We start from the raw sequence: 13,445 nt of genomic DNA, 5'->3' as shown, positions 1-13,445 counted from the left end.
ACCAATACATTTATCCAATCATCAATTACATGCAATTCGACTAAAAACAACTGTTCAGCTTTGCAGTTTTTCGCTGCTCATCTGTTACTTAGCTCAAAGCATCAGTGACTCTGCCCATTAATTACTCAATTTATTTAATAACCTGTCTGTTACAAATTCAATGATAAATTACAGGCCTAGTCAATTAATTAATCAATTATCTCACTGATGTGGAAAAATGGATTTGATCTGTCAGCTTTAACTAAAACATTAACTGAAAATACAGTTCCAGTCCTTCTATAACAGAGCTTTATATAACTATTCAACCCTCGATTCCTAGGACAGTTCAATATATGAAAGCTTTATTCAGTTGATCTTCCTTCCTTCCCTACAAATGATAGACAGGTCTCTAAAAATTCCAAATAAACAGCATGGGATGGATCACAGAAACAACAGGAACAAGGGTGCTCACAGATAAGGATCTTTTACCATCTCCCTCTTCATGCAGCACCCTCTGAAAAGCTGCTGCTCAGAGTCATAGGAGATCTAAGAGCAAAATGTGATGTGAAGCAGGGGACTGCTGTGAAGAGGTTTCAGGAGACATCACACATCCTCAACCTTCTGCTGGCAGAATGTCTTCTGATGATTCAAGAGACTCCACCAGTACAAGCTTTCCTCTTATGCCACCCCTGCCATTGAGGCAGCCTCTAAAGGCAACATCTCTTCAACATCGCTAAAATGTGCAGGGGTGGATTGACTTCTCCAGTCGGCTGTGTTTCTCCTCAGACTTGCCTTGCCATTGCTGGGTGCAAGGTGGCTGCAGAAGGTAGCACCTCTGCAACCTGCTTTGGGGTTGAGGTAGGTGACAGTGGCATAGTGCCTTCTGTCATGTGTGAAGTGCATGACTCCCCACACCTGCATTGCTTTCCAGACCTACCTTGTCACTTTTGTAGGACAAGATGAGTTCCACTGGCAGAATGAGGATTAAGGATGCCAAATGTGGGATAGAATTTGGGGAGGGGTTGCCGGATCAACATGTAGAAGAAGGTTGAACTCGAGGCTGTGTTTGTGAATGGCAGTATTCTGCTTATGCAGATGACCCCGTGTTCTAGTATTATGGGAGAGGGAGAAAAACTTCTCCCTGTCCACTCTCTCCAAACCATGCATAATTTTATAGACATGTCTCCCCTCAGCCGCCTTCTTTCCAAGCTAAACAGCCCTAAGCATCTTAACTGCTCCCCATAGGACAATATCCCTCCAGGCTTCCAATCTGCTTCCAGGTAAAAAGCAAGGTGCTGGTATTGACCTTTAAAATCCCTATATGGTTTGGGACCACCATATCATGCCTAACCTCTTATGAACCTATTAGACCACTGTGGTCATATTCTGAGGCCCTGCATTGGGTTTCCTTGCCTTCTGAGATTAGAAGGATGGTAACTTGGAAGAGGGCCTTCTCTGTCACAGGACTCATCTGTCCCCTTCTGTTGCCACCTTCCACCAGCCGGTAGACACTTTTTCATTTTATTTGGTGTTTCCTCAGTGATCCCCTCCTTCCTGCCCTATTTTTTAATTGTTGTTTTATGTGTTGTATATGTACTTTAGCTCTGGTTTTGATTGTTTTACTTGTATGGGTGGGTTTTTTCATTGGTTTTAAGGGTTTTTAAGATGTGATTATATTATGCATATTTTTAATCTGTTAGCTGCCTTGGTAGCCCTCATGAGGGCGGAAAGGCAGAGTATAAATCTTGTAAATTTCCCAGTATGATAATACTTAATGTCTTAATGTAAGCAAGTTACACCTTGAAGGGTGTGGACAGTTTTTCAGGAACTTGAGTTACCGGTAATGAAATGACAGGCAGGTGGTGGAATTACTGTTCTAGAAAGCCACAAGCCAGTATGGCTGCAAGTTGTCAGTTGGATGGGGGGGGGGATTTCAAAGTCACTGATTTGGATACTTCCTGAATGTTGGAGTAAGTTGTTATCTGTTATCTGGGTCCTTCCCTCAGAAAGGCTGATTTCCCAAAGAAATGGGAAATAAATAAAACAGGCCTCAACAAATCTTCATGCCAAGTCACCGTGGTGCCTGGAACACCAACCACCACCACCCCAGCACCCCAACGACATGCTCAAAAGCAAGTACATGTGCAACTGCAATTGTTGGGGAGGTGATTTTTAAAAAAAGATTACCTAGTTTGTAAAGATTAGTAAGAGCTGAGCCATACGAAAAAAACAGAGACTTGATATAGCCAGCATAGCGAAGCAGTTACAACATCATGCTAGGACCTGGAAAACTCAGGCTCAAATCTCCATTCTGCCATGGAAGCTCACTGGGTAACCTCAGTCCAGCATCTCTCTCTCTCTGCCTAATGTACCTTGTAGGGTTGGTATTGTGAGTACAGAGCGGAGGAGGAGAGAATAATGTCATCCGTCGCTTTGTCCTCAATGGTGTGAAAAGCCAGGTACAGATATCAAACTAAATAAAAATCATAGTACTCCCTGACCATGGGGGAAGATTTCTAGTCTGATGTAGTGGGGCTTTTTTTTGAAGTCCAGTTTCTCCAAAAAGGGCAGCCAGATGCTTCTAGGAACCCCTTGTGGAGGACAGGAAGACAACAGCTCTCCAGCAACTAGTGTTCAATCTCTAAACACAAAGGTTCCATGTGAGTACCAATGGCTAATACCCACAGAATGGTGGGATGTCTTAATGGACAAGAGATGTTGTTTTATTTATACCCTGCATAACTAGAGTTGCCACCTGACTACCCTTTCAGATATCATTACCTAAATACATCTATATCAAAACAGTTTCAGGTGGGTAGTTATGCTAGTCTGTAGTAGTAAAACAACATTTGAGTCCAGTAGTTCTTAAATTAAGAACATGCTTGGTCTATGTTGTATTGTGTCACAGTGATATCTGATGACAAATAGAACAAGGTTTCCCAACACTATAAGCCTAAACAGACTTACTAGAGAGTAAATCCCCAGGGCTTGAGTATGCATGTTTCAGATTGCACTGTCACACTTCCATTTAGAAACAGGCATCCACGTCCCAATTTAAGCCACGAAGAATGGATTCAAAGCCAGCAATGTGTAACATCCTTCTATATTTATTTGTGGAACACTGATATAAATAACTCATTAACACTTTTGCTTTGAAAAATGTATTTTAAAATCTAAACTTGTGAAGTAGAACTGTTTATTTGGAATACATATATCCTGTCTTACTTATATTATACTTCTAATCACCTATTTGGCTCTGAATTTTTGGGCTGAATCTTAGATCCATAGACAGTTCAAGCCCTGACAACATTAAGTATTATAACTAAGATACCTGTGTAACAGGGATTGCTGTAGCACTTTTTGTACAACAACCTTCACAATTCAACACGTGCCTGACATAAATCTTGCTTTTCATGGTCCTGTTGCTAAATGTTGCTACACTGTGGAAATTTCACTCTTCATCTTGTAAAAAAAAGACTTGGATCAAACAACTGGAAAATAAAAATTCAACAGAACTGTCAATGCAGGTTATTTCCAGATATCATGAACAAACCTCTTTGTTAATGAAGAACAACATCTTGACTTGTTATTTTACTCATATGTGTCGTCCTCCACTCAAGCATGAAGTTTAATTAAAAGCTTCCTGGTCTGGGAAGCCTTCAATCAAATTCCAATTTGCCATGATATCCATGCAGATGCTTGAAGAATCTGGAGTTTTCTTTCCCTGACTGGAATTCTAAGCCTTAATTTAATACTAGTATAAAAAATCCTATTAAATGGTGGATCAGCATAAAACATTGTTTAGAAGTTACCAGGAAATTCCTATTCACCTGTCACAAAATTCTGTGCAAAGAGCACAGTCTTAGATTTTGCAAATCACATAGTGCTTGCACTCACAAGACTCCTGTAAAACGGCATACAATCACTCCTATTTTTCCCAATTAGAAAACTGAGGCTGAAAGGTTCTGCAGCCTTGGGAAAGTCATTACAAATTGATGAAAGAGTCAGGAATTCCAGATTAAAATCTCACTTTCTTGACGCTACTGAGACAAATGGCACATCATCTACTTTTAAATATGTAGCATCCTCACTAGTTACACGTTCTGTGCTAATGAAATTTTTGGGTTACCACAAGAACCCATTCCATATGTCCACACAAACCCCAATTATAGGATACTTCTCATATAGACAGTGGAATAGTGGTTAGAGGGGAGTCCCCACTCAGTCATCATGAAGCTCGAGTAACCTTAGGCCAGTCACCATTTCTCTCAGCCTAACCTATCTCACAGGGTTGTTGTGAGAAAAAACAGAAAAGTTGTGAAACATGCACACTGTATTGAGTTAGAAAAAAAGAAGGATAAAATCAAGATACGCAGATATACAGATGCTAGTTTATTGGTTCTTGTAGGTTATCCGGGCTGTGTGACCGTGGTTTTGGTCTTTTCTTTCCTGACGTTTCGCCAGCAGCTGTGGCAGGCATCTTCAGAGGAGTAACACTGAAGGACAGTGTCTCTCAGTGTCAAGTGTGTACGAAGAGTAATATATAGTCAGAAAGGGGTTGGGTTTGAGCTGAATCATTGCCCTGCATCCACACACAAAGCATTGCCCTGCAATGATTCAGCTCAAACCCAACCCCTTTCTGACTATATATTACTCTTCCTACACACTTGACACTGAGAGACACTGTCCTTCAGTGTTACTCCTCTGAAGATGCCTGCCACAGCTGCTGGCGAAACGTCAGGAAAGAAAAGACCAAGACCACGGTCACACAGCCCGGATAACCTACAAGAACCAATGAACTCTGACCGTGAAAGCCTTCGACAGATGCTAGTTTATTTTAACACCATTAATACGGGTGCAAACATAGCTTAAATCCACCAATTTAAAAGATACAAAAGAGATATGCAAGTCTTCAAACTAGGGATGCCATGGGAATTACAGCTCATCTCCAGACTACAGAGATCAGTTCCCCTGGAGGAAATGGATGCTTTGGAGGGTGGACTCTATGGCATTGTACCCCACTAAGGTCGCTGTCCTCCTCAGGCTCCTCCCCCCAAAAAACTCCAGGTGTTTCACAACCTGGAGCTGGCAACCCTACCTCTCATTCCCCACCCGTGGCCAGGGAGGACCTGGCAGCCCTACTTCACACCTATGAACCCAACATTGGTAACCATCCACACACAACGCAACGGTGAAACGAGACCGACCACCTAATGCGTACTAGGCAGTGAGCCACAACCCATCCCAGCCTCTTAACAAGCCTGTGCATAATGCGTGCATCTGACAGTCACGCTCCCTTTTAAAAGGTGTGACTCAACCACCAGACTCACATCCAAAACGAAGTGAAAAGGCAGGCCTAAAAAGGAAACGGGGGTCATCCATTCCGCGCCCCTTCCACAGTGGAAGTGTCACCCACGTGGGCGCCGAAAGGGGGGGCGGACACGCCTCCCCTGCCTTGAAAGAAAGCGGGCCCTTGACCAAGCGTTGCCATGGCAGGTGTGATTTGCATTCCCTTAATTCTTGGGGCAACACGCGACGAATGCTGTCAGGGACCAGGCGCAGGCCGGCCGGCCGGCCGCGAAAAGCTCCCCTGCGCTCCGGCGACGTCCCCGGGAGCCCCTACAGGCCGAAAGGGACGCTGCCGCCGCGCACGGTACGCCAACTGTCAGAGGGAGCCACGACCCCTCCGCTCGGCGGGAGGCGCCGAGCCCGGCCCGGGCCCAAAGGAAAGGCGGCGGCGGCGGCACCGCCCCCTCCCCCTCAGCTTGACAGGCCCGAACCAGGCCGGGCGCCATGCTAGAAACCAAAATGGCTGCCCCAGGGAAAGCAGCCCGGCCCCGGGAGCCGCGAGGGGGCTGTGCCGAGTGACGCCCGCCACGCCACGCCTCGCCGAGACCCGCCACACACGCGCAGGTACCGGCTTCCCCTCACCACCCGCGGCGCTTCCTCCTCCTCCTCCTCGTCCCGCGCGCGCGGGGGGCCTCCCGCTCTCCCGCCATTGTCCCTCCGCGCGCGGCCGGCCGGCCGGGCCCTACCTGAAGCTCGGCCCTTTCCACCTCCCAGTGGGCGCGCTCCATCTCGAAGCGGGCCCACTCGTGCTGGATGTAGTGCAGGATCCCGGGGATGGTGTAGTGTTGCGGCCGAGAGAGCTCCGAGGCGCCGCCGCCGCCCGGCCCCACCGCTTCCTGAGCTGCGGCCGCCGCCGGGCCTTGCGGCGGCGGCTGCTGCTGCGGCGGCGGCGACAGTAGTCCCCCTCCGCCGCCGGGCCCCGCGCAGCCTTGGCTGAGCAGTTGCGGGTTGGCGCTGCCTCCGGAGGGCGGCAGCGGCGGCTGCGGAGGTCTCGGCGCGGCCCCGGCCATGATCCCCCCGCCGGCTCCGGGATGTTCGTCCATTGTCTGTGGGGAGTCCCCCTCCCTGTCCTCCTCCTCCTCCTCCCTGGAGTGTTCCTGAGTCCTGGGCGGGGAAGGGAGGGGTGGTGAGCGCTGCAGGCTCGGGGGAGGGGAAGGGACCGGCCCGCGGAGGAAGGCCGAGGTCCCGCGGAGAGAGGAGCGGCCCGGTGTCAGAGCAGCGCCGACCGAGAGCAGCCGCCGCCGCCACTGCCGCCTCCGGCCGCCATTACAGTCTCAGCTCCATCATCGGCCGGACGGGCTCGCCCACCCACTGGAAGGCCGGGGAGGGGGGGGAGCGCAAAGCATGCTGGGAAACGCACCCGCCTTGCTCCAACTCCCGGTCTGCTTGGTTGGGCGCATGCGCGTCAGTTGATTGAAGGGCGCTGGAGGGAAGATGGAGGGACCTGTTCTCCGTGCCATTTTAGAGGGGGGGGGGGAGAGAGAGAGAGAGAGAGAACCCTCTCGTCGGTTAACGGTCTCGTTCCTTTCCCGTCGCGTGCTGTGGGGAAGTTGACGGAGGGCGAGCCTAAGGGAGCCGAGCTTGCGCAACTCGCATTGGCTACTGCCTCACCTGTACAGCGCCGAACACGCTTTCTAGTCTCCATTTAAAAAGTGCTTTGTTGGAATTTCGGATTCTGAAATCACTCGTAAGGGCCCCAGAGAGGCCCATCCAGCTTCAGGTACATTCGCTGGAATTAAAAAAAAAAAAGAAAAGAAATCAAGGTATTGCTAATTCACAGTGGGTCGCCGTGTTAGTCTGTCTGCAGTAGTAGAAAAGGGCCAGAGGCCAGGAGCACCTTCAAGACTCACAAAAATATTTTCTGGTAGGGTAGGAGCTTTCGTGAGCCACAGCGTAAGGTGCTACTGGACTCTGGCCCTTTTCTACTAAGGTATTGCCAGATCCATTTAAGGGTTATCCCTGGACAAAGGTATCTGAAGGACTACCTGCTCCTAGGGTTGCTAGTTCTGGGTTGGGAAATACCTGGAGATTGGGGGTTGGGTTGGGAAGGTGAAGGTGAAGGACCTCAACGGTATATAAATGCCATAGGATCCTGCCTCCGAAGCAACCGTTTTCTCCAAGGGAACTAATTTCTGTTGTCTGGATATCCGTTGTAATTCTGGGAGATCCCACCTGGAACATATGAGGAACTAATAAACAGGAGAGTGCATGTACAGAGTGCCTTTTCTGTTGTTCGCAGGTCAAAGGTTTGATTTACAGGGAGCTTTGGCTTCTAAAACCTGGAATAAATAAACAACAGCCATTCTATAAACTGACCACCTTTCAAATGTCTAATGTGGTATTTTATCCAACAGCCCTTTTCCTCACTATTAGGTGGAAGGTGGATGGATGCAAGGGCTGTGACATGCCATCTTTGGAAAAATTTTCCTATGGGATTATTTTTAAAAATGTGCAGGAATAGTTTCCCTATTTCACTCCCTCTCATTTTAATGCTGTCTGGATAATAGTCCCTTTCTCCACTCAGTTTATAGCCTTTCAGTGGGCTGCTACTGTTTTGCTGCTCCTTCAGCTCATTTAAAATGGTCTCCCTGATAGTGGGTTGTGCCAGCAAAAGATTCTTGGCATTGCAGTGACATTCCTCACATGTCTACAGCTGACTCCTTGAGGTTGAGGAGCGGGCTACTTCCTCCCACCGTGCACAACACACACACACACACACTCCCCCCCCCCCGCGCACAGTCTGATTTTGCTACTGCTCTTGTGATTACACTGTCACCCAAAGTGGCAAGGCAGCAAATAGAAACCACAGTACGAGCAGTCAGCAATGTGATATCAAATTACTACTATGAGTATTGGATTAAATTAAGAAAGGCTATCTTCTCCATAAAGGAGGTAGGGGCTTTTGGAGTGATCCCCCAAGGGAAGATATGGAAACTCCATCACTGGGATGTTTTTAATGAAATCAGCCAGCTGTAGGGAACATGCCTTTGGCTAACTACTCAGTCATCCCTGCAGGCCCTGTCTACGTTAAAAGGAACAGCTTAATATAAAAACTATGTATAAGAACACTTTATACGTACACTGTAAAACAGAAAGACTGGAGCTAGATGTTTTCTTTGAAGGCATGGAATTAAAATGTGGAAGGACTGTGTTAGTATTCTTGATCATAAGAGTTTTCTTTAAATCAAGTGTTGTCACAATTAATCATAATATATCGTCCCCTAATAATAAGTAAATCCAATTGAAAACCAGTTCTTTTAATTCTAAATTACTTTGGAGCAAGAAGTAGGCTTTTAATGCTACAATAATGAACCAATCGTGCACAGCCAAGTCTTACAACAGTGGTGCCCATGGGCATCTTGGCACTCAAGGACACCTTCGCTGGTGCATACCAAGTGTTTTAGAAAGTGGGTGGGGTATTTGCCCAGCAAGGGCAGGGCTTCTGAATAGCCCTGACCTCATCAGAGTCTGTAAGCTAAGCAGGGTTGGCCATAGTTAGTTAGTACTGTCGCGGTTCGGGCCGTTAAGTGCCTACACTCTTAGAAAGGACCCCTTCCTGAGAAGGGATATGTTATCTTATTCAGCGAGACACCACTAGACCGGAATCAACGGTTCCTAGAAACTTGTTATTGCTCCTAGAACATCTCTTGAACACGCCAATAAATTTATAATAATGGACAAGAGTAGAAGTATATAAAAAACACATTTATTTACATTATATAATATATGCTTTTTGGTTGCAAAGCCTTAAAATATCATATAAGGATAGACATCATTAGTCTTAAACATGTTGATGTAGCAAGTAATCATTCACATTCTCTATGCCTCCATAAAGGAGTATTTTAGTCAGAATATACTCATAAAGTATCCTTAGTGCAATGCACCTTCATTCAGAATATAAGGTTACAGAAATCCTGTCAAAATATGGTTAATTCTTTGGAGAAAGATTTGGTTAGAAGCATCCTAACTTAAACCATTCAAAACATCATAACATTTCTGTACAGAAGACACACTATACCTTATTGTGTCATCTGTGTCATCTGGAGTCCTATAAGAATCTAAGCTCTATGAGAACATATGAAGTTATCCCAGAGCATCTGTATTTGCTAAGTCTTGAATCCTTTAAAGACTTCTATTAATATTCTTAACTGATCATCATTAAGATCAGGCATTGTGTATGTACATGCTATGCATGCTCTTTCTAGTTTTAGACAGCAATGCTGAATGTATAAATACTATGTGTTAGCTTAAAGCTGTTTACAGTCTCTTTGACTGTGCCAATCTGTGTATGTGCATTGTGCATATCTCACAGAGTACAGAGAGTCTCCTTTCCCTTCAGGAACTTCTCTGGTCTCTTGCTCTGAGGAGGTTCAGAAGTCCCTCTGTTAAGTAGAGGACGTTCTGACACAATCTCAGAGGTCTAGCTATTAGCCCTGTGTTCAGGATGCTTCTTAGCATTGGTAAGCCAAATAGGCTTAGTTTGTAAGAATCCATAAATCTGATGGACTCTCAGTGTTCCAATACATGGAAAGATTCCTGCACTTAGATTCCTATTCAAAGAATAGGAATTCTAAGGTCTCTATCCTCTTCTAGGAATAGAGCAGTCTCACAAGAAGACTGTAAGATATGTTGAAATATCCAGATCTTGATACTTCAAGATATCTGAGAACTACTGTCCACGCAAGGACAGAGTTTCAGTGTTTTACATCTCAAGCCTTTTGAGATGGAGAAGTGTCATTCCAGACAGCTGCAGTCTGTCAGTCATAACACTCTAAAGTGCCAGCTGTTCTGCAGCTGTATTTATGCTGTTTCTAGACCCATTAAGAGTGTTCCTTTATCCCCTCTTCCTTATCCTTCAAAAGGGTACCTTTATTCTCTCTTATCAGATACCAGGAGCTTAGTGGCATCTGCTCCTGTCCTCTGATATCTTATTGTCCAAATATGGACATCCTTCCCTTTCATTCCTCTGTGCCTAAAGTATAAATACTCATTTCTGAGTTACATGATCACGTTACATATTTAATTTCTATACCATCCTCTTTGTTAGGACTATACGCATTAAATGAGACTACTTAGAAATCTGTAGCACAACGTTTAACTATATAACTCATGAAACACAATTATAGCTGACATTGTCACTTGCAAAGTGTCATTTGTTTACATTTGGCCAGCTGCATAGCCTTCAGAAGGCAAGAAAGCATATTACTCTTATCTTTGAGAGAACTTTAATGCCTCAATAGCACAGTTTCAGCTATTGAGACCTTGAAAAGGCCTTTGAGATACTGACATCTGGCAGCTGAGTCAGAAAGGTGACTTTACGCTGCCCCTTCAAGGGAAGGTGCTCAGCTCTGCCCTTTCAAGGACAAAGCCAGAGTAACTTTAGTAGTTAGCTTTGATAGAGCTAACCTTGAGAGTAGTCTGTCAGCCTGACACAGAGCTAGCCTGTCAGCATGACACAGACTTTCATTATACATTACACAAACCTCTGTATGTGTATGATGTGTTTAAGCTCTATATGGAATTAATTCTGCACATGTTCACAGAAATACCATGATTATGTCATAGCCCGACACAGTACTTGAATGGGAGACCACCAAGAGAGACAGGGTTTGCTATGCAGAGGAAGGCAAAGGTAAGTTAGTTCTGCTCATCTGCTGACTTGAAAACCCCATGGTCCTGGGGTCGCCATGAGTTGGTTCTGACTTGACAGTACACTATTATTATTATAATCATCATATGTCATACATAGTGAAGGGCTTGCTGTGCTCTGACATGATATAGTCCATCATCTGCCTACAATGACCTGCTGTTTGCACAGGCCTAATCAGCGTTTATGCAAGTTACTAAAGAAGCACAAATTATGCATTAAATATTGTAATCAGAAACTCACTGGGGAGCTTGTCAGTCTCCCCAAGACATTCTGCAGCTAACCTTAAAATTGCCATGCTTCAACAAAAAACATTCCAAAGGGGGGGGGGGAATTCCAGCATGGAGTTACTAAACTGGAAAATATTTGAAAATGTGATGCGGTGGGAGCAGGGCCTAAGTACTTCTACTTTGAAGTCAACCACATTTTATTCAATGGGGCCCATTACCAGGAAAAAGTTTTTAGTATTGCTGTATATGGATACAATAGGACCTGGGAGGAGCTTCCTTACTACAGAATTGGTGACTCTTGAAAGTGTATATCCTGGAAATCTTGTTGGTCTTTAAAGTGCTACTAGACTCGAATCCTGCTCACTACAGAAAGTTAATAGTGCCATCATAGCATTACACCCTCTTAAACCCATTGACGTCAGTGGATTTAGAAAAGTGTAACTCTTCTTACGACAGCACTGCAAGTATCCCTCTTCAGGTGTTTTATCACACTATCCATCTTTCTATGCTATTCATGAAAAGCTGATACTGCAAACTGGGTCATACCTATGTTGACGATCTTATCTTTGAGCTCTGCATAGTAATGTACTGGAACCTCAGATGTGTTTTTTAAATTCAGGGGGCTTAAGATGAGCAGTCAGAACCTTACGTGTTTTACATACTTGGAAGGTGCACTTTTACATTTGTTTATTTATTGGCCTAAATAAGTAATCATTCAGCGGTGTTGAAATTAGTTTATCACAATCATATATACACTTGAATAAAAAGAAATCTAAGCACTAGTCATTGATCAAAGTAACAGCTGAACACTGCCTCATACTGACTCAGACCATCAAGATCAATACTGTCTGATCAGACTGGCAGTGGCAAGTGACTTTCCAGAATCTGCTGATTCTTGATACTAGTAGTTCAATACAATTATCATATAATATAAGGAATATAATGAACTTGTACTGTTGATAACACAGAAACTGTATAATGTGTATTATACTTAATAACAACTATAAACCATAAGCATTATTTTGGCATACTTAAGGCAAAAGTAGTTAGGCATTTAACAGTTCTGGTGATGAATTATTTTCTCACACTATCCAAAGGAGTCTGGCCAGTTTTTCCTTGTGGACACAGAAGGTGCAAATGGGTTAGGTGTATCCCTGCAGTGACATAAGCATGTCTTCATTCTTCTCAGCACATGCAAAGAGCGTTCTTTTGATGCTCTTGGTTCAGGTATCTAGCACAATGCCTTGGTCTCGGAGATTCCAGCCTGGCATAAGACTGTCCTCCCAATAAATGTGCAACCATCTGCACCTCAGCTGTTGGAATGACTGTGGGGAGGAATAACAGGTGCTTAAATTTCAGTCACAGCTGTGAAGACCAAGGGGCTCTCAGTTCTCCTGTGCTGCTGAAATGCTTTCCACATGCAACCATTGCTTAAGTGTTTCCCAGCTTTCACTAGCTGGTTCAAGTCAGGCTGGTTGAACAGAAGTTTGCTTTTAGAAGTTATTCGACCAAGGACAGCAATAAAAATCCTTCTAGACATATTTCTTTGCATTGAGGACCACTGGCAATGTCGATGTCTTTGTACTCTACAAGTGTGCTGGTGGGTTTCCTAACCTTTAGTATTTCAGGATCCTTCGGGGAGGGGCTGTGGCTCAGTGGTAGAGCATCTGCTTGGAATGCAGAAGGTCCCAGGTTCAATCCCCGGCATCTCCAGTGAAAGGGACTGGGCAAGTAGGTGATAGGAAAGAGCCGCTGCCAGTCTGGATAGACAATACTGACTTTGATGGACCGACAGTCTGATTCAGTATAAGGCAACTTCATGTGTGTTCAAGCCCAGTTTCTCAGCAGCATTTTGGTGTCTTGCCAAGATTTTTGTTGATGTATTTACTGTATTTATTTATTTATTTATTGTCTGCCTTCCTCATTGAGACTCAAGGCGGATTATCCAGTATTAATCAATGCAATCAGTGGGATATGACATCTGATAAGCAACATAACTGGACTAGACAATTTACAGAAGGTAGCTGTGGTGGTCTGGAGTAGAAGAGCTAGATTTGAGTCCAGTAGCACCTTAGAGATCAACAAGATTTTGGGGGTATAAGCGTTCAAGAGTCAAAGCTCCCTTCATCAGGTTGGACTAGAATTACAGTGGTCTGAGAAATTCCTGGAGATTTGGGAGTGGAGCCTGTGGATGAGGTTTTGCCCTCTGAAGCTGCTACATCCTCCAGGGAAACGGATTT

At 45.0% G+C, this 13,445-nt stretch overlaps 1 protein-coding gene and 1 non-coding gene across 5 annotated transcripts in view; one reads left to right on the top strand and one right to left on the bottom strand.

The window, feature by feature from the left end:
- The window catches only part of STRN3 (striatin 3), a 46,187-nt gene extending 39,790 nt beyond the window's left edge, over positions 1-6,397 (bottom strand). For 3 of the 4 annotated variants that reach the window (XM_056852151.1, XM_056852150.1, XM_056852152.1), the window contains exon 1: positions 6,015-6,175. In XM_056852151.1, coding sequence (XP_056708129.1) covers positions 6,015-6,056 — 42 coding nt within the window. In that variant the 5' untranslated portion in view covers positions 6,057-6,175. Of the gene's footprint in view, positions 1-6,014 lie in introns of all 4 variants that reach the window. The other variant, XM_056852149.1, reaches the window with a different exon arrangement.
- Positions 6,398-12,846: 6,449 nt separating this feature from the next.
- On the top strand, positions 12,847-12,918 carry TRNAS-GGA (transfer RNA serine (anticodon GGA)). The gene has a single exon. It is a non-coding gene; the product is annotated as a tRNA-Ser (tRNA).
- Positions 12,919-13,445: the final 527 nt, after the last annotated feature.

This window comes from Euleptes europaea, chromosome 6, assembly GCF_029931775.1.
Source record: "Euleptes europaea isolate rEulEur1 chromosome 6, rEulEur1.hap1, whole genome shotgun sequence".
In the NCBI taxonomy this organism is placed as follows: domain Eukaryota; kingdom Metazoa; phylum Chordata; class Lepidosauria; order Squamata; family Sphaerodactylidae; genus Euleptes; species Euleptes europaea.
This window is presented reverse-complemented; position numbering and strand designations above follow the sequence as displayed.